The following is a 19,446-nucleotide window of genomic DNA, read 5'->3' as shown; positions in this document are numbered from 1 at the left end:
AAAAATCTTACGGTTTCTTTTTAAAGGAGGGATGAGCATCCTTAGTTATTCATCCCTTCCATCTCGATAATCCATCTCAAGAGGTAGACAACACTACTTCCTCTTAGAATCTTACTGTATCTTATAGTTAATATTCTCTGTAGTGGAAATACTATTCCCGATTTCTGCATGATGGGTTAATGAGTAAACAAAGTGGAAAAAAAAAATGCAAACATCAGGATCAGACCAGGGCGAAGGCTGGAATTCTTTCCATTGCCCTGTGCACTTGCCAATCTGGGGTTCAACTGAGTTAACAAATAGCCTTTTACCTGCTCTCCCTTCCTTTCTTCTCTGGATGGGATTTCAGTACATGGCTAAGGAGAGAGGCCACAGGAGATAGGACAGTGGCTCAGAAAGAAGCTGACATGGTATCCATAGTTAACTACCGCTGTCTGGAAGCATCTGCCTTGTGCAGTAGTAGTGTTGGGGAGAAAGCATCTTCCTTTCCGTGTTGGGCTCCGCTCTTGAAATCTGTCCCTTGGGTGGGCCTTGTAATTCTCACTAGCAACTGTGTGTGTGGTTAATTAGGTGAATTTTTGTGGACTAGCAGGAAATCCCAACTATAACTTGACATTTTTGTGGCAAGATATGTTTGAAACAACCAATTCGCTCATCAGCTTTGGAATTTAGGCTCTGCCTAAGATACAGTTCAACCAAGAATTAGGAGGGCATGTGATGGCCGAGTGCAAGCACTCAGCCTTAGCAGTGGCATCCATGGCTCATGAGGCCCTCTGTTTCCCCAGGATACCAGTGTACCTGTCTCTCACAGTTTACGGGGAGAAACTGTGAATCTGAGATTACGGCCTGCTTTCCCAACCCCTGCCGGAATGGAGGATCCTGCGATCCAATAGGAAACACTTTCATCTGCAGTTGTAAAGCTGGGCTCACTGGAGTTACGTGAGTGAGATTGTCTTAGTGTCTTTCTCTACATCATTCTTTATTGCTACCACAAACCAGTAAGCAACTAATGGGGATAAAATATTTACCATTAAAAGTATAGGCAAAGGGTTAACATCTGCACGACGTATATAAAGGAGTGCTTACAGGTGACTAAAATGTTAACAGGAACCATCTCTGTCCAGTGGGGGTCTAGTTTATCCATAGCAAACTACTCCTGTCTGCAAGCATCTGCCATGTACAGTAGTAGGGTAGGGGAGAAAGCATCTTCCGCCCCGTCTTGGGCTCTGCTCTTGAAACCTGTCCCATTTATTTACAATAAATTTCCGTGTTTTATGTTTCCCTGTATCTTCAAAATTGTGTATGATTACTATGTAGTCCGTAACTAGGGAAAAAAGAAGGTCATCTAGGCCACCTAATATTTTTAATTCTGAGGCAGACACATTACCCATTTCGCCAGAATCCATTTAATGGGCTCTACAGCCTATTGTTTTTTGGTCATTCTGAGAAATTGAAACTTACCTTTCCTTCGCAAACCGTTTTTCCCCTAAGAAACAAGCGAAATTAACTGTTTACCAAAATGAAAGGGATAGTTTAAAATTCCTAGTAAAATGCCACTTTCAGCCATCCTTGATCGTTTTAGAAGTATATATAATCAAGCAAGCGATATTCTAATTACAGATCAGTCTTATGTATTCATTAGTGCAAATCTCCCGAGAACTTTACCAGGAAATACTTAGCTGACTTTGAATCGTTGGATGTCATTTAAAGTAATAAAGCAGCATTTATTTTTTAAATACTCTGATTCCGACTAATTTCAGACTGACCTCACCTCTGTCTGCTCAAATTAGGGACCTTTGGCTACATTTTAAAAGGTAGATTGTCAAAAATATAGGTGATTGGACCTTTTAAATGAACACATCAGAACAATTGCTGAAATAGAAGTTAAAAAGAAGGTCTAAGTTCTGAAATAATACTAAGCTAAGAAAGCCTAAGACTGAAACACTTGCCTTATAATTATACTCAAAGGGAGCCATGGATTGCTTTAAAGAGAGTAAAATTGATTTAATTATTTTTCATCAGAATGCTTTAGTCATTCTTCCTGAAAATCTACATTAGTATTCGCCTTTAACATCAGCATAGAATGTTGAAGACATGGAGCCCTCCATCCACTCACCCTTTGCAGCCACCAGCTTCCCAGAGGTACCCAAAATTACTGCAGCCATTAGAGGAAAATGTCAGAACCGAAGACTTTCCTCTGGGGAAAACCTGTAACCGACATGTAGATTCACAGCTCTTTGTCTGCAGTTGTACAATCCCAAAAGCTCCGAGAACTTAAATGGTTTGGGGTATGCTAGCGGCAAACTAATTTGGTGGCAAAACCTGTTCAAAACTCTTCTGAGGCTCCTTCTACTCTTTATTTCTCTCATTTAGTGTGAATATCCATATGTTTCACTGCAGAAACACTGGTGTATTTGATTACGGGATACTACGGCCAGCACCAGTTTCTGCGAGGGGGAGGACTATTTTACATCACGTCCAAGTTATGTGCTGTATGTCCTTGATAAAATTGCACAGTTTTATCTTCTGAGATGCATCTGCTCCCAGGGATTTGGAGACCAGTACCCTTTTCAATAGCGTCTGTCGTTCTTTGTCTTTCTCTCTCTCTCTCCCCTCTCCCCCCAGTCTCTCTCTTTCCCCCAACCCAGGTAGGACCTGGGAGAGAGTGGGTTGAGAGTAACACCTTAAGGCCAGGTGATGACTTCGGGACCACAGTGGCCACAGAAATGCCTCCATTAGTGCCTCCTCCCCTGAACCACCCTCTTTGTCCCGCTTCATCTGTACCCTTGAGGTGTATCACTTTCTTTTTAAAGATGGCCATGTTTCCCCCAAGCTCCCATATACCAGCGTGTGCGCCCAGGTCCTGACGGTGGGGAGGGGATTCTGTGTCCCCGCAGGTGTGAGGAGGACATCAACGAGTGCGAGCGGGAGGAGTGCGAGAACGGCGGCTCCTGCGTGAACGTGTTCGGCTCCTTCCTCTGCAACTGCACGCCGGGCTACGTGGGCCAGTACTGCGGGCTGCGCCCCGTCGTGGTGCCCAACATCCAGGCCGGCCACGCGTACGTGGGCAAGGAGGAGCTCATCGGCATCGCCGTGGTGCTCTTCGTCATCTTCGTCCTGGTGGTCCTCTTCATCGTCTTCCGCAAGAAGGTCTTCCGCAAGAACTACTCCCGCAACAACATCACGCTGGTGCAGGACCCGGCCGCGGCCGCGCTGCTCAACAAGAGCAACGGCATCCCGTTCAGGAGCCTGCGCGGCGGCGGCGGCGGGGACGGCCGCAACGTCTACCAGGAGGTGGGGCCCCCGCAGGTGCCCGTGCGCCCCATGGCCTACACGCCCTGCTTCCAGAGCGACTCCAGGAGCAACCTGGATAAGATCGTGGACGGGCTGGGGGGCGAGCACCAGGAGATGACCACGTTTCACCCCGAGTCGCCCCGGATCCTGACGGCCCGGCGGGGCGTGGTCGTGTGCAGCGTGGCCCCCAACCTCCCGGCCGTGTCCCCCTGCCGCTCCGACTGCGACTCCATCCGGAAGAATGGCTGGGACGCGGGCACGGAGAGTGAGTAGGAAGCAGGCGCGCTCAGCCCTCTGCGCTTACGGGGAACCCAGGCCAAGGGGGAGAGACCCCGCGGGCAGAGCGTTCGCTATGACGTGTGCTGGTGTGGAATGTTCGCACCGGGCCTGGAAAACGGCCCCGTTTCTGATTCCATTTGCACATGGGAAAACTGAAGCTCAGAGAGGGTGACATCATGCGCCCAAGGTCAGGCAGCTAGTAAGAGGCAGTCAGGACCCCAACCCAAGTCGTCCAGATTCCAAAATCCATCCTCCTCCCACAATAGCGGGCCGCTCTGGAAGTGCAAAAGGCTAGCCACGTCAGTCATGTCCAGGAGTGGGCTCTGGCAGGCTGGACGAAGGATGTAGTTCCAGTGTTAGAATGAAGATTCGAGAGAAGCAGAGGGGCACTTCCATTAGACCATGATGAGTTAAAGAGTCTGGGGAAAGGAGGGCATTCCACTGTAGGAGGGACCCACGGGATCAGCAGAAAAGCAAGTCGTTTCTTGTTGGCTGGAATGTACAGACTATGAAACAAGGGGAGCCGCAAGACAGGAAAGGTGGTCTGGGCCCGATAGTGGCATTTCCCTCTTCATTTGGCCTCACACAGCAGCTTTCTAGGCACAGGGAAGAGCCACAGGTACATAACTCTCGGGGTGGCAAAGAGCTTGGTGTGTACAAGAACATAGCGGAGGTCACTGCAGTTGAAGCTTGCTGAGCACCAGAGAACTGATAACATCTTAACAGCAACACAACTGCAGGTTAAGGAAGTGACTGGCATGATCTAATTTATCTTTTTAGAACTGACTCTGGCTGATCCTAAGAGAACAAACTGAAAAGGCTTTCTTCCCAAAAAGGGAAAAAAGCAGAGAGCCAGTTAGGTAGCCTCTGTGAACGTCTAGGTGAGAGATTGTTTTCCCGGCTATAGTGTCCATTACAATGAGATTAAAGAATTTCTGCTGTAGCCTGTGACTTCTTCAGGACAAATGGCTTTCTATCCCAGTGGCAGCTGTGTCCTAGGTAGCCTTGAAGGCTGTGGTTACAGTACTGTGAGATATGCGGAGAGACCGAAAGGGACCAGGAAGGTTTCAGGTGGAGCTGACCACGGGCAGTCAGAAACATAAAGGTTTTCTTCATGAAGGAAGGGGGCATTCCTACTGATATCATTAAGCATGAGTAAGTTTTCAGTAGAACACTTTGGAGATGACCTTCCAGAAACAGGAAGCAGCTCAGTGTAGAGGACACAGAAAGTTACCCGAGGGACGTCTGGCTCCATGGTTCAGGTGAGAGGTCAAGGTTAGACATCAAGCTGTGAACATCATCTGCATTTAGGATGGTGGACTCTAAGAGCGTGAACTCCACAAGAGCAAGAACAGAGAGAGGATGGTCAAACCAGGCCTCCAAAAGAACCCTGGAGACACCCACATGGGCTTTGGGCAGAAGGGGAGGAAGCAGGCGAGGAGACAAACCCTTGGCAACAAACAAAGAGGAGGGATAAGGAGAGGGCCCTGTCCAGAGGCCAAGACCATGTCAGTAAGATCATCAGTACTGACTGCTGTAAAACCGTGTAGGATGCAAGCTAAAATACATGTATACTGACCTTGATGACAAGAGGAATCTTAGCCTCTCAAGAACATCTCAATAGAGCCATCTAGACAGAAGCCAGAATGCAAGGGTTCAGAACCAAGAGGTCTGGTGAGAAAGCGAGGGCAGCAGGTGAATGTGAAGCACACTGCTGTGTGTTAGGTCATCTCCTTAAACCATCACATTGCCCCCATATCGATGCCACTGCCAGCCCATCGTTCCGTGGAGGAAACAACTCCCTTCAATGACACCTAACCCGAGGGCACCTAACTAGCAAAAGGAGACGCCAGGATTAAAACCTGTGCTCTTACCGGCACTGTTCTTGGGAGCTTCGGCAGGACGGAAGAAGAGTATTTCCTGGTGATAGCGGAGGGCCAAGGATGAATCCTTTCTATTCTAGTGCTACCACAGTATGCTATCTGCTGATTCTTTCTGTGGACACGTGTATTTTAAGCAGTTGCCCTTGAATTTCTGCCACAAATATATTCCCTCTCAAATTAGCTGTTGAGTTAGACTTTACTATAGTCTTGCCAATCCACGAGCTAATAGGCTCTTTTTTTATTTATAGCAATAAAAAGGGGGATGGTGAATAAATAGAGGAGTGGAAAATGGAGTTTTCTGCCCGGCACTTCATTCACCCAAGTGGATTATTTGTCATTTCCTTCCCTGTGTTCGGGGCTAAGCTTGTGCATAGCTTGTGCTTGTCTGAAGCACATTGTCACATTTTCTGCTTTGTGGCTGTTAGGAGGTGAATTTCTCCCTTGGAATCTCTCTCTACTTACATTGGTTGTTTATCCAACTCTGGTGCTTTGCTGTGACCTCAGCCTCTGACAGCAGTTGCAGAGCTACCGTGCCTGTTCCTGACATCTTTGGTGGAAGAAACGTGATTTCTGTGGCCACAAAGATGAACAATGTTCCCTTAATCACAAGCCTGCATCTCTTTGTACCATTGCATTACATGATGATTTGCAGCTTTTCCTGGTCATCACTGCCCTCCCCACTTCCTGATGTGACAGTTTCCAGAATTCACCTCAGGCTGAAACTCACATTTTCCCCCAAAGTATTGTTGGGTTGTATTGAATACATTTCGTTCTTTGTTAAGCAAGGCAGAGTTAGCTGGTAAGACAACTTCTGGGCAACTAATGCATTTTGCACTTGACAGTCTCAAGATAGAGGCTGTTTTTATTGCTTCTTTTAGTCCATTAAATAAGGCCCGGGGTGTGTGTGTGTGTGTGTGTGTGAGAGAGAGCGCGCACGCAGGTGCATCTGTGTGTTGCTGTCTTTGTACCGCAAAGAGGGAGGACATAACGCTGATAAGGGCATATCCACACCACTGCTGGCCTTAACACAGGGTGGGGAACATGGTCACTCCCAAAAATGATACAACGCTGCCCTCTAGAAGACAAAACTGGAAACTCCACTCCCTGTCCAGAGATGGAAGTTAGGATAAATGTAAAGGCATTCTTGCTTATGAAATATTTATAACCCCATTTTAAAAGTAATCTCATTTAACCTGGTGTTGACACCTCATCAGTTCATGTAAGTGATCTAAATTAACTCTGAATGGCAAAGAGCAATGCACCCACTTCATTCTCATTTCACTCTTCAGTCGCTTCACTTTGAGAAGGGAACAGCTACTTTTGGCTGTCAGCTGTTTGGAAGCTCATTTACTATGGGCTAAGGGTTTTGAGTCCTTCATGTAAATTACTCGATTGACAGAACTTTGCCCCCAATGGCACAATCAATTTTCTATTGTGTAGCTAAATTATTTTCTCTAAGCAAATGAGAGAGCATCAAGGGAACTGGGTGGGAGCGGGGTGGGGGGGGCAGGACTGGAAATAGGGACAAGGTAACCAGTGTCATTTCTGCTTTCTCTTTGGCTGTTCACGAAGACAAAGGGGTTGATGACCCGGGAGAAGTGACCTGCTTTGCAGGCAGTAATAAAGGCAGCAACTCTGAAGTTCAGTCTCTCAGCTCCTTCCAGTCAGATTCCGGTGACGACAACGGTAAGAAGTCATTAGATTTGTTCCGAGCGGGTGGGTTCTGCTTCCTGTTCTGGAAGACTGTGGTTGGGAGGAGGGTGGTGCCACTGGCTTTGTTCATGGGCTTTTGAGCGTGTTCACCAGCTTCCTGGTTTACCCCATTATTGGGTGTCATTGCCAAAGGAGCCCCCATTGAGCTGAAGCTGGGAGCAGGCCCAGAGCTCTGTATCAGGGGTTGATGAAGTTACCTCGGGCCTAAAGCAGCGAGTCCTCTTTGATTTGGTTCATGGTGGAACTATGTCATCCCAAATGATATTCTCTAGCAAACCAAGTAATTTTTTTTAAATTTTACCAACGAGCTCTTCCCTCTTCACTGTATATCCAACCTCACCCTCATTAGAAATTAGTTCAGAGACAAAAGCTTTCTTAAAGAACCAGTGGAATCTTCCTTCAGTTGAATCCCCCTTATCATCATTTGGGGTTATGGGCTTTTGTAGAATTTATTAAAAACTATGAAGCAGCTTCTTAGAAAAACGTGCGTACACTGAAAATGTTGCGTGCAGTTTCTCATGGTTCTCGGACTTTGTTGACACTCCAAAGCTGCTGCCTCTGCCTCTCAAACAGCATGGGGACTGTCATGGTGGACTGGGTTTTCTGAGCTGAGCAGCCAGCTTCAGAGGATGGGTTCCTCTTCCCCACATCAGGAGAGGGAAGCAGGAACAGTCAAAACCGTTTTCAGCGTGGTGGTTAACCAAGGATATTTTCAAACAGTCATCCAGAGACAAACAAGCCTTACCTTAGGTCATTTTCCCATTTGTCAGCAACTAGCCACAAATGGATACTTATTAATCTATGTAATCATTCAATCTATAAACCCTTGCTGAATTTTTTTCCACGTGCTGAGTCCTTTATCCAGAGTCCAAAATGAAAAAAGCATAGCCCCGGCCTCCAAAGTAAATACAGAACCAGGTGAGCTTGAAGACTATAGGAAGCGATCATACAAGTAAGACAGCCTTTTTTCATCACCACTTGAAATGCGGGCACTTCTGTCTGCTCAGACAACAAATCCTTTAACCCTGAATTTTTTCTGACCATTATCAGAAAGTCAGAGACGCACCCCCAGACCTGACTGCCTTGATTTATCCTCTTTCTCCTCGTCCCCAGCCAGTAGAAAAGCTGTGGCTAGTTTGTACTTTACCTAGAAGCACCTGAGCACATAGAATCCAGACTCCAGGCAGCAACTGCAGCAGGGATGCCTGGTTAGCCCTTTTATGCTTAACACTCTAAGTTTGTCTCAGATGAGGCAGGTGGTGTTGGGAGCTTTCATCAGATTGGTTTTAAGCCTGATCACCTCTCCACAAGCTGCTGTACTGAGCATTAAGGCAATCCATATAGACCGCGGAGATCTCCTGTATTCTAACTATTCGAGGCCAAATGCTGACTTCTGTCCACACCTTACTGGTGGGGGCTAGGCTTTGGGTCACTTTGGGCTGTCGGTGGCGTCCTGTGACCGTCAAGCCATCAGTCCTGCAAAGCTTATCCTCTATCACTGGCATTTGGTTCAGAGCAGCCTGACTGACCAACAAATAATTTTTCCTGGAAATAGTGAGGTCTTCCTCTGAGAGCCTTTGGGAGATGCTAATGAGAAATTAGCATGAGCTTGATGAGCCACTGCCTTCCTAAATTGATTTTACTGGGCCCTGAGGGGTGAATTTATGACCCAGTCATCATGACCGATCCTGCCTTTCAGGAGGACTGGCCTTTGCTGCCATTTCTCTTCCATTCCGTGAATTTCAGGACCCTCTCGAGAAAGGTGTCCACTGATACATTCCCTAACAGAGTGTGGGGAGGCTTTGGGTGTTTGCATGCTGAACCTTCATTGTTGCCGTTATTGTTGTTAAAATAAGTTAACGGATGTTTCACAAACACAACTAACCTGCAGCTGTCCTTCCCCCTCCCTCCCATCTTCTTTTCCTGACCACAAGCCTCCATAGTGACTGTCATTCAGCTTGTCAACAATGTAGTTGACTCTATAGAGAATGAAGGTATTTACTTTTTTTCTTCCATAGCATTTCTTGAAATTGTGCTTAGTTACTTTGGACTGGGAGTGATGTTAGTGGATAGCCCACAGAGAGGGCAGTAAACAGCTCGTTTCCAGTGAGATGTGGTGTTTTTCTCTATGGATCTGTTTTGCAGTTTCAAAAACTAGTTTGTCATTTGTAAAAATAAATATGCGGGGTACTCTTTATCAAATTTCTTTCAAGACAAGAGTACCCAATTAGTCACAATCCAGATTAATAGTAAATCTGTCTTTATATCCAACATCTGTTCTCATTGAGTACCTATTATGAGCTGGGGATATTTAAGAAATCATTCAGAGCTACAATATTATGGATACTTATTTCAATCAGGTAGCTTTTATTAGCAACTTATTAAAATCAGGGCATAAATGTGCTTTCTGTTTTTTTTTCCTCTCCCCCCTAAATAACAATAAGGAGAAATAAAGGCTAAACTTAGTCATAGCCCATAGGCCTTTAAGGAGCATGTTTTTAAAAGTCATCTCAAATGTTCTGTGTTATCCCTCTTCACATGGTTTGGATGGTCAGTTTCACTTTTCACTTTGTATTTAAACAGTGTCTGTCATGGACCAAGGACAGAACTACAACCGAGGTGACTGTGCCATGTTTTGAATTCCCGAGTTCATTCTTGCCCTGTTCCCGTCCTCTGCCCCGATCTGAATTTTGCATGTCTCAGGTGTCTCTGTGCTCAGTATTGGAGGCAAAATCTCCACCAGCATCCCCTCCTAGCCTCGTCCCCTATGCGTGTGTTTCCCCCATTTGCCTGCACGCCTTCCTGCCTCCTGTGGTCCACAGCACGGCTGAAGGACCTCTCTGCAAGCATGCTGCCAGCCTGGCTCTGCAATAGCATGTGGCTAGGAAGAGGGTGTGGGGACAGTGTTCAGGGGTCCTGGAACTTGTCTCTTCAGTGTGCCCTCGCTCATCTCACGGCATGGCCGAGTGTGAGGCTCTGCGGCCACCAGGCACCACCTGTCAGAGTGGCCATCGTCTTGCTCTCTGCAGGCCAAAGCATGGCTGGCCCCCCAGACCCTTGTAAGCAGCATGCGGATGACCCTGGCTTCTTAGGGTCTCTTGGATGCCAAAAAAAATTGCATGTCAGGTGGCTTCTGTGCTGCTTTCCCAGCCACGTGCCGACTCCAGTGTAGAGGAAATTAACTGTCGTGGTTTCTCTCTCTCTCTCTCTCTCTCTCTCTCTCTCTCGCAGCCTATCACTGGGACACCTCTGACTGGATGCCAGGGGCCCGGCTGTCAGACATAGAGGAAGTGCCCAACTACGAGAACCAGGATGGAGGGTCTGTACACCAGGGCAGCACACGGGAGCTGGAGAGCGATTACTACCTGGGCGGATATGATATTGACAGTGAATACCCACCCCCTCATGAAGAGGAGTTTTTGAGTCAGGACCAGCTGCCTCCTCCTCTCCCGGAGGACTTCCCGGACCAGTATGAGGCCCTGCCACCCTCCCAGCCCGTCTCCCTGGCCAGCACACTGAGCCCAGACTGCAGGAGAAGGCCCCAGTTCCATCCTAGCCAGTATCTCCCTCCTCACCCGTTCCCCAATGAAACGGATTTGGTGGGCCCGCCTGCCAGCTGTGAATTTAGTACTTTTGCCGTGAGCATGAACCAGGGCACGGAGGCCACGGGCCCAGCAGATGGCGTGTCTCTGTCCTTGCACAATTCCAGAGGCACCTCATCCTCAGATGTGTCGGCCAACTGCGGCTTTGACGATTCTGAAGTAGCCATGAGTGACTACGAGAGCGTGGGAGAGCTCAGCCTCGCCAGCCTTCGCGTTCCTTTCGTGGAGACTCAGCACCAGACTCAAGTGTAGATACCGCATCTCGGGTACTTCACCCTGTTTGTTACTGAAGAGTGGAAGCCGATTGGCTGGGCTCGTGTCTCAGTGGCGAATCATCTGTGGAATGAGAAGGCAAGACGGTATTTTCCACAAGAAACTTCTTCCCAAGTCATGCTGTCCCGGCAAGCAAGCTGGATTCGAGTTGGGCCAAAAGGAAAGACTGAGAAATTGTTTTTGGGCGGTGACTGGTAATCCTTGATGTGGGTACCTGTGTTCATGGCTAAAAATGCAAAGAGGGAAAAACCATTTCACCCACTAAGTTATGCAGTCTCGTATGGCTTTGAGCAGTCTTGTGCCCTGCAAAGTGTTACAGCATCAGTCCTTGCAGTATTAAAAACTGTCAACAAAGAGGCATTGTTGCATGTAATTTTGAGCCAATGAAATGAAAATAGTACTGACTCCTACTTGGAAAAGTTAGTCTCTTAGGCAAAAGAAAACAGAAACAGATTTATTAAACAAGAAAGTGGGCTGACGCCTTTTAAAGCAACTATTTTTTTTTTATAAGCTGCCCAATTTTCAGCTATAAAATTAGGTTTGAATAACATGTTTAGTATGCTCAGTTATTTGTGTTAAGCATCCTATCTAATATAGTTGGGTTTTATGATCTTCGAGAAAGGTGTCAATGAAGAGCAACAGGCGGCTTTTTGGGTTCCATTTGTTGGGTGGGGGAGGAGCTTAAAGTTGTTTCCACATTAGAGTGTGATTATCTGGTTTGTTTTGTGCTTTCTGGTAAATATTCCTGTTGGTAAATCTAGTATTGCTGCAGAAATTGGCTTTGTACAGGTTCACCACAAGGAGAGATCTTTAGAAGGTTAAGCAAAACTCGACTTCCAGGGGATAAAAAGAAAAAAATACCTTCAAAGTTTACAGCCTAGATAGTCGCAATTCTTGATGATGCCAAGAAAAGTTTTGTTTTTCTAAATCGGTAGTGTCACCATTATACATAGAATTATGTTAAGGAAAAAGTAGACTAGTTATTGTGTATAAATTATCATATTGTGTGTGTGTCTGGGCCTATGTACAAATACGTGCTTGCCCTCAGTAAGGCTGCTCTTGAGGAAAGCTAATGTGAAGGTTTTGGGAAATGGACCATGGTGAAAATCCTGCCAGCGAGCATGGCATACCTTTCGATTTCTCTGCTCTCTATGGTGTTAGAGAAACATCAAATGCCATATTTTACTCCAGTTAACTTTATTTTGGTACGGCCAATTACATTAACTTAAAGCAAAATTGTGCTTTTTGTGTTTGTTTTTTTCTCTAGAGACAGTCTTGCTCTGTCGCCCAGCCTGGAGTGCAATGGGTGCAACCTCGGCTCACTGCAAACCTCCGCCTCCTGGGTTCAAGTAATTCTCCTGCCTCCGCTTCCGGAGGATCTGGTATTACAGCCACGTGCCATCATGCCTGGCTAATTTTGTGTTTTTAGTAGAGACGGGGTTTCACCAAGTCAGCCAGGTTGGTCTCAAACTCCTGACCTTGTGATCTGCCCCTCTCAGCCTCCCGAAGTGCTGAGATTCCAGGCATGAGCCACTGTGCCTGGCCTGAAACTGTGCTTTTTAAAAAGAGTATTTTGTTGTAATTTTTCCAGAACTAACCTGTCATTTTAAAATGTGTCATGTTTGATTACACGCTGGGATTCCCTTCTCATCTATGGGCTTTGGCCATAACTTTCCAAAATTAATAGGAGCATCATTCCACTGGAAATATAACTTAGTCCTCAAAACTGAAAGTTGACAAGTGAGTGACTTTCCTCCTTTACTTCAGATTGTGGCTGCCTGTGCAGTGGCCATAGTAAATATGCACATTTGCACTATCTGCTTAATGAGCAAATCTGTGTCCACAGTTTGAGGACATATGGCATTGGTGTGTAAACTGTCCCCAGTCTGTCCATCATTCACTCACACGTATTTTTATCGTTTCAGTTGTGTTTAATCCACCTGCTGTTTAGGAGTCAGTGTTTCTGAACGTTTATGCTCAAAAAAAAAAAAAAAACAAACAAACAAAAAAAAAAAAAAACACCATTTTTCATTCCCAAACTTTCTAAGAATAAAGTCTTTGGTATTTTTCTTAGGTAAGAGGCACATTTGCAAGAATCGTGGGAAAAAGTGACAAACTAATGGTCTAGCATAGCGTCACGGCTGCACTCTTCGTAATGCAATGACATAAAAACCCTCAAAGTAAAACCAACAATTCATTTCTCGCCCCTAGGAAATTTTAGAGCGAGATTAACGCCAGTGAGTCACTACTGCTTACACAGCATCTCTTCAAGGGAGAATGCCCGACTCAGTAATGAAAGGCTAGATAGATCCTAATGCAGTTGTGAAGTCACTGAAGAAAATCGTGCCACCCTTTGCTGTGACCCACATAAAATACTTTTTTCTTGGGGATATCGTCCCCTAATTTTCTGCAGAATAGCTCTGCAGCTAAATATCTACCAGGCAAGTATGTGTTATGTTTTGATTCGTTATCTTTAAACATAAGGTGATCTCTTCACTTTCTGGAAAGGTAGGTTTCCCTGTCGATGATGAAATGCTTTGCAGTCAGGCCAAGATGCTACTAGGTGGGGATGACTACCGATTTTAAAAAGCTGGAAGGGTCCTAGTTGCTAGTCGAAGCTCGTTATCAAAGAGGAAGCATACCTAGAGAGGGGAAGGGACTTGCCCAAGCTCACAGAGGAAGTTGATTAACGTAACGAGGACTAGCACCCATCCATCTGTCCAGTCTTCTCTTTACATCATATTGTTCACCCCTACCCTACACCTTGAGCATGGGAGCCACCTGGTTCTAATAGACGCTCCAACTTCCACCATTCCTTCTTTGGAATATGCTCTAAGAGAAAATTCATGGACTGTATTTTTCTGGAAGCCTCATGCTCTTGTTTCCTGACAACTCCCCCCCCCCCCACCGCCCTCACCCCAGGAAGAGGGGTATAGAATTCCCATTTCTTTAGACATTCGTCAAAATGCTGCTTTTGCCAAATGAATGTTTGTATACTAGGGATGAAATGATCATTACAGAGTTCAGCTGAGGCCAGTCATCAGTTGTAGTTAAACTTTGATTTTACTGTTACCTACTGGTTACATTTTTGGTTTTGGTTTGGCATTTTTTCTTCCCACTAACACTGACTACCGTTGGTCCTACCCCCTCCACCATGATGAAGCATATGGAAAACATTTAAATCAATTAGTGTATTTCTCCTTTTTCTAACATCTATGTGCCACCTCCTGGAAGCCATTTCCCATCATCTGTTGTAGGCACTTTGCTCGTATTGCACACATTCTGGTTAGGTTGAGAATAGCTAGACTCTTGGTGCTTGTCATATAGCAAGCAAGAGCTTGTGGGTAGTAAAAGGTGAATAAAGTGCATGCTTCATTTATTTCCTGTCCTCTATGAATATTTTGCTGCTGCGTTCCAATCTATGCCAGCTTTCCATGTACCCTTGTCCTGTCTATGCATGAAATGCCATGTAAGAGACTTAGTAACACGAGTAGGTCGTCCATGCTTTGAGGTTCGTCTAATTAGGGGATCAATGTGAAAGCAAAGAAAGGGAACTCATTTCTGGGATTTGCCCGGAACTTCCCTTGGAAATCACTAGCACATACGTGCAAAAAAACAGCAAACAAAACCTATCTACCATCAGCTCTCTCCTCCATACCTCCCACCCCACCCTACCCACTACTCCCACTGATGCTATGTTTGCATCATCAAAGTCAGGGGAATGGAGAAAAGAGATCATCAAAATAAAGATCTTGAAAACAGTTTTATATGAAGTAATTCAGGAAGATCTAGTGTTCATTTTGCACGGATTGTCCAGGTAATTGTCTGGCTCTTCACTCCGCTGCCTTCCCAGTGCACAAGTATTGCTGAAGTGGTTAGGCTTTAATGTTTTATGTTTTTAGTTTCAAACCACGGGAAATGGAGATCTGAAGAGGCATGGATTCCATGTCATCGCTGGGTGTGCTCTGTGAGAAGGTGGTTATGTTTTTGCTGGTTCGTGTCCCACGGTGTTCAACTGCACATTATTCTGATGAAAATCCGCAATGTCTTTGAGCTTCTGGTTGTGTAATGCTGGGATTTAACGTCACCGTTTGTGGGTTTGGCATCAGTTAATTATTTCGCCAGCTGGCTAAAAGATAGGCAAAGAATATATTTCTTATGTAATAATGAAAAGCAATAATTACAAGTAGGTAATACACAAAGGCCATAATTAGTCTCTTCCAGTGTTTAGGATGCACTTGAGAATCGTATGGAGCGTGTCTGGTACCGGAATTGCTACTATTGAACAATCTTATGAGCCCACACTACTGCATTTTGGGAGTGGCAGATGTGTTTGGAAATGGAAGCAGTTCTTTCTAAGCATTGTATCAGAGAGAGTGTCTTGTACATTTACCTGTTGCAAACAGGCTGGTTTGTAAAAGATGTATGTTTTGGTGTTTAAAATGTTTATAAAGTTGTATATAAGTGGTTTCAATTTTCCAGGCTTTTGTAGATACTCTATTTGATGCCTATCAGGATGCTTTAATTTGGGGGGGTCGAATATAATTCTAGGTCATTCACGCTGTTGGTCTGCAAACTTTTGCGGTAACTACACACACACACACACACACACACACACACACACACACACGGATTTTAGATTTGACAATGTTTTTTAATCATTTCAAAATGTACTGTAACCTTTGTTTGGTTCTTACGGTTTTCATTTAAATTTCTCCGTTTAAGAAAAATGTTTTTATCGACATTTGTAAAAAATGTTTTGCCCAGTTATTCAGTATTTTTATGCAATTTAAGTCACAGTGAGTTATGTCATTTCTTCATACACTGTACACTCACCTGAACTTGCACACACATCACACACCAAACCTTATGCAATGGGGAAAGCTAACAGTGGATTTTGTCCCTTAAGGAAATGGATTGTTCCTGCATCTATTGCTGGTGGCAGTATTCAGTCTTGTGTTTTTTCTTAAATAAACAAAAAGCAAACAAAACAAGACAGCCAAAAAAAAAAAAAAAAAAAAAAAAACAAACACTACAGTGTACAGGTTTGTAACTGCCAAAATTTGATGGTTAAAACAACTTTTTGAGTAAAAAGAAAAAAACGAAACTACCAATTGTGTTGACTCTTTTTAAGTGTTCCTTTTGTCTTTAGTTCATTGCTCATATAGCATTTAGGAGGGCATACTCCTCAGAGCGCAGTAGCAAGACGTGGTACAAAGTAAAGCTCTTTAGCCCTAGTCTGCCCGTAAAAGAGAGGGGTCTCTTTGTATAATAGGGAGGAAATAATTCTGAAAGGTCTGAAAGGGCTATTTTTCTTTTGTGATGTTACTATGGCTTTCCCCAAGCCCCGAGACTTTTTACCTCCAGAAAAACTTCCATGTGTCCTGGTACACACATGTTGAAATCTTTTCTAACTTCTTACTGAGTACACAGTTGGTGAGACTTTTCCCTGGTGAGAAAATGGAGAAGTGTGCTGGAAGCTTGCTTGAATCAATAAAGATCATCGAGTCCTACCTCTGCGGAAATCTCTGAGGACATACCCATCTCTTCTAGACAGCAGCTCCAACAACCCCCCTCAAAAAGTTTTTTCAACAGTTTGTGGCACAATTGGCATTTGAGCTTTCTTCCGAAAAGCTCCAGAAAATTTTCTCTATGTAGTCAATGTCTGTTAAAATAGACATCTAAGAGGTTAGGAGAGGGAGTAGAGCTCATATAGTTACAGCTGTCCCAAGGCAGGTACACTTCAATGCACATTTTCTTCCACCTCTGCCACCCCTGAAAGAGCAAGACCATCCCCTCGTTTTCCTCCTCCTCTTCCATCTATTCAATGTGAAGACAATGACCACGAAGACCTTTATAGTGATCAACTTCCACTTAAGGAATAATAAATATATTTTCTCTTCCTGATCATTTTCTCAGTAACATTTTCTTTGCTCTAGTTTACTGTATTCTAAGAATACGGAAAACAATACATGAGACTATAAAATGTGTTAATTAACTGTTTATGGTACCAGTCAGGCTTCTAGTCCACAGTGGCCTCTTCACAGTTAAGTTTTGGAGGAGTTAAAAGTTAGGCATGGGTTTTTATTCTGAGTGGGTTGGCCTCCCTAACCCCCACGTTGTGCAAGGGTTGACTGTAATTTGCAGAAGTGGTGACATCTTCAGGAGTTAGGAAGGGACCAGGAAGAACCCCGGAGAGGGAGCAATGTCCTCTGCCTTGCCTGTCTGGTCTGTGCACAACCAAGGAAAGCCCCCTCCATGGACCCCACTGTCTGCCACGGGTGTGTCCTTCCCTGTGCCAGCGGCAGAGCTCCACCTGCCCCACCCAACCAGGATCGTCGAGCTGTGCAGCCACTCTCTGGGGAACCACCCCTAGCTACACATTCACCTCTCACCTTTGCTTGAAATCTATGTTGATTGATTTCCAGATTTCTTGGGCAGTACTCACTGCACTGCAGTCCTCCGGATGCTTGTCTGTTTCCCCCAGGTAAATGTTTCACAGACATCTGAAAGAGGAAGAGGACCAGTTTGTTGCCTCTGCGTATTTCCACTATATAAATACTCCAATCATGCAGATTTCAAACTACCCAAGTAATGCGAGTAGCTCACAAAATTCCCAAGTAACAGTCAGCTCTCACAAGCCAATGTGGGCCAACTCCAGCACACCTAGTCTCCCTTATACACTAGTACCCCTTTGAGGTGGAGTCGTGGCGTTTCTTTGTATCCCAGATTCCCAGTACATATGTGGCCTTCGTTCCATGTTTTTGATTGAAAAACTAATCAGTGATATCTCCAGATGAATTTCCTTGTCCTCCTAAAACCTACCTAATTGTAGTAAATTTAGCAACTTGTGAGAAGGATTCAGAGGAGTGTTGAAAAACCTGAAATTCTTCTGCCTTTCAACCGCATACCACTGTGTCGTCTTCATAAATTAAGCATCAGGAAAATATTGATGTGTCTTCCATGTGGCCACCCTGAGCGGGAAGAATTATCATCAATCTCCATCCATGCCTCAGAAATGGTAGGGCACTCTAGGTGTCAATTAAGATCGCATTCATCAGCTGGGTACAGTGGCTCACACCTGTAATCCCAACACTTTGGAAGGTCAAGGCAGGAGGATCATTTGAGGCCAGGAGTTAGAACAGCCCGAGCGACACAGCAAGACCCCACGTCTGCAAATAAAACCTAAAAAAACAATTAGCCAGGTATGGTGGCATATCCCTATAGTCCTAGCTACTCAGAAGGCTGAGGTGGGAGGATTGCTTAAGCCCAGGAATTCAAAGCTGCAGTTAACCATGTTCACGCCACTGCATTCTATCCTGGCTGACAGAGTGAGACCCTGTGTCAAGAAATTAAATAGCATTTGTATCTCGCGGGGAGAAGATAAGAGACATGTTCTGTCTACTTCGATTCTCTCACCGTTTTTTAGGTTAAAAAGGCTGGTTCCTAGCTTGGAAACGATTCTCTAAAGATGATAGATCACTTTTTTCTTCTGTCCTTGGGTTGGAGTCCTCAAGACTATTCCTAGGTTTCAGGATTCACTAGAATGATGTACAGGAGTCAGCACATAGTCACACTGACAGATACGGTTTACTACAATGAAAGGAAACCAAGCAGAATTAGCAAAAAGAAAGGCACGTGCTATGCGAAGTCCAAGGCAGCCAAGTTTCCAAGGGTCCTCTCCCAGTGGAGTCACCCAGGATATAGGAACAAGTGGCTTAAAAGTGAGTCATTGTTAAACTTTAAAAAAAACAGGTTCCTTTAATTTTTTTTGTTCTGTTACTCAAGCAGTTGGCAGTCTTCAACTTGCTGGGGGGCCCTCACCAGAACCCCACCATGCTGGCGCCAAACTGCTGGCTTCTAGAACTGTGAAAAATAGATTTCGGCCGTTTATAAACAACGTAGTCTATAGTAGGTTGTTATAGCAGCCCCAACTTACTCAAACAATGTACAAGCACAGATAGGTGGATGGATGGGAGTTAGATATTTATATAAAATACGCTATGTTTTATATATGCTGTATTTTATATGTTGTCCCCAAACTTACTGTGTTTACTTATTACATCTGAGACATCTTCATGGATAAATGCCATATCCTTTTTAATGGCCGTTTCTTACCGTGTAATGGTCATTCCGTAATTTATTGAAGCACACTCACTGATGAACTGTTTTATGTTTTGCTATTACAGATGTTTCTATGAACATCTTTGTGCAGATGTGCCCAAGTGTTAGGATTTTGAAGGATAGAGTTCTGGAAGTAGAATTTGTAGGTCAAAGGGAATGTCCATTTTTAAGTCAGAGTTTCTCATTTTTTTCCTGTAATTTTGTTCAGTTTTTAATTTTTGTAAATGAAGGAAAGCCTGAATGATTTTCCCAGGTAATAATCCCGCCAAGTTACACACACC

General features: G+C 44.8%; 1 protein-coding gene across 4 annotated transcripts in view; it reads left to right on the top strand.

The window, feature by feature from the left end:
- FAT3 (FAT atypical cadherin 3) overlaps window positions 1-16,151 on the top strand; it is a 669,312-nt gene extending 653,161 nt beyond the window's left edge. For 2 of the 4 annotated variants that reach the window (XM_039462301.2, XM_074400334.1), the window contains 6 exons: window positions 783-936; window positions 2,895-3,556; window positions 7,026-7,139; window positions 9,101-9,160; window positions 9,750-9,785; window positions 10,398-16,151. In XM_039462301.2, the coding sequence (XP_039318235.2) occupies window positions 783-936; window positions 2,895-3,556; window positions 7,026-7,139; window positions 9,101-9,160; window positions 9,750-9,785; window positions 10,398-11,020 (1,649 nt within the window). In that variant the 3' untranslated portion in view covers window positions 11,021-16,151. The remainder of the gene's footprint in view (window positions 1-782; window positions 937-2,894; window positions 3,557-7,025; window positions 7,140-9,100; window positions 9,161-9,749; window positions 9,786-10,397) is intronic. The other 2 variants (XM_003941495.4, XM_074400335.1) reach the window with 1 other exon arrangement.
- The last annotated feature ends 3,295 nt before the right edge of the window (window positions 16,152-19,446 follow it).

The sequence above is a fragment of the Saimiri boliviensis genome, chromosome 6 (genome assembly GCF_048565385.1).
Source record: "Saimiri boliviensis isolate mSaiBol1 chromosome 6, mSaiBol1.pri, whole genome shotgun sequence".
Lineage (NCBI taxonomy): Eukaryota > Metazoa > Chordata > Mammalia > Primates > Cebidae > Saimiri > Saimiri boliviensis.
This window is presented reverse-complemented; position numbering and strand designations above follow the sequence as displayed.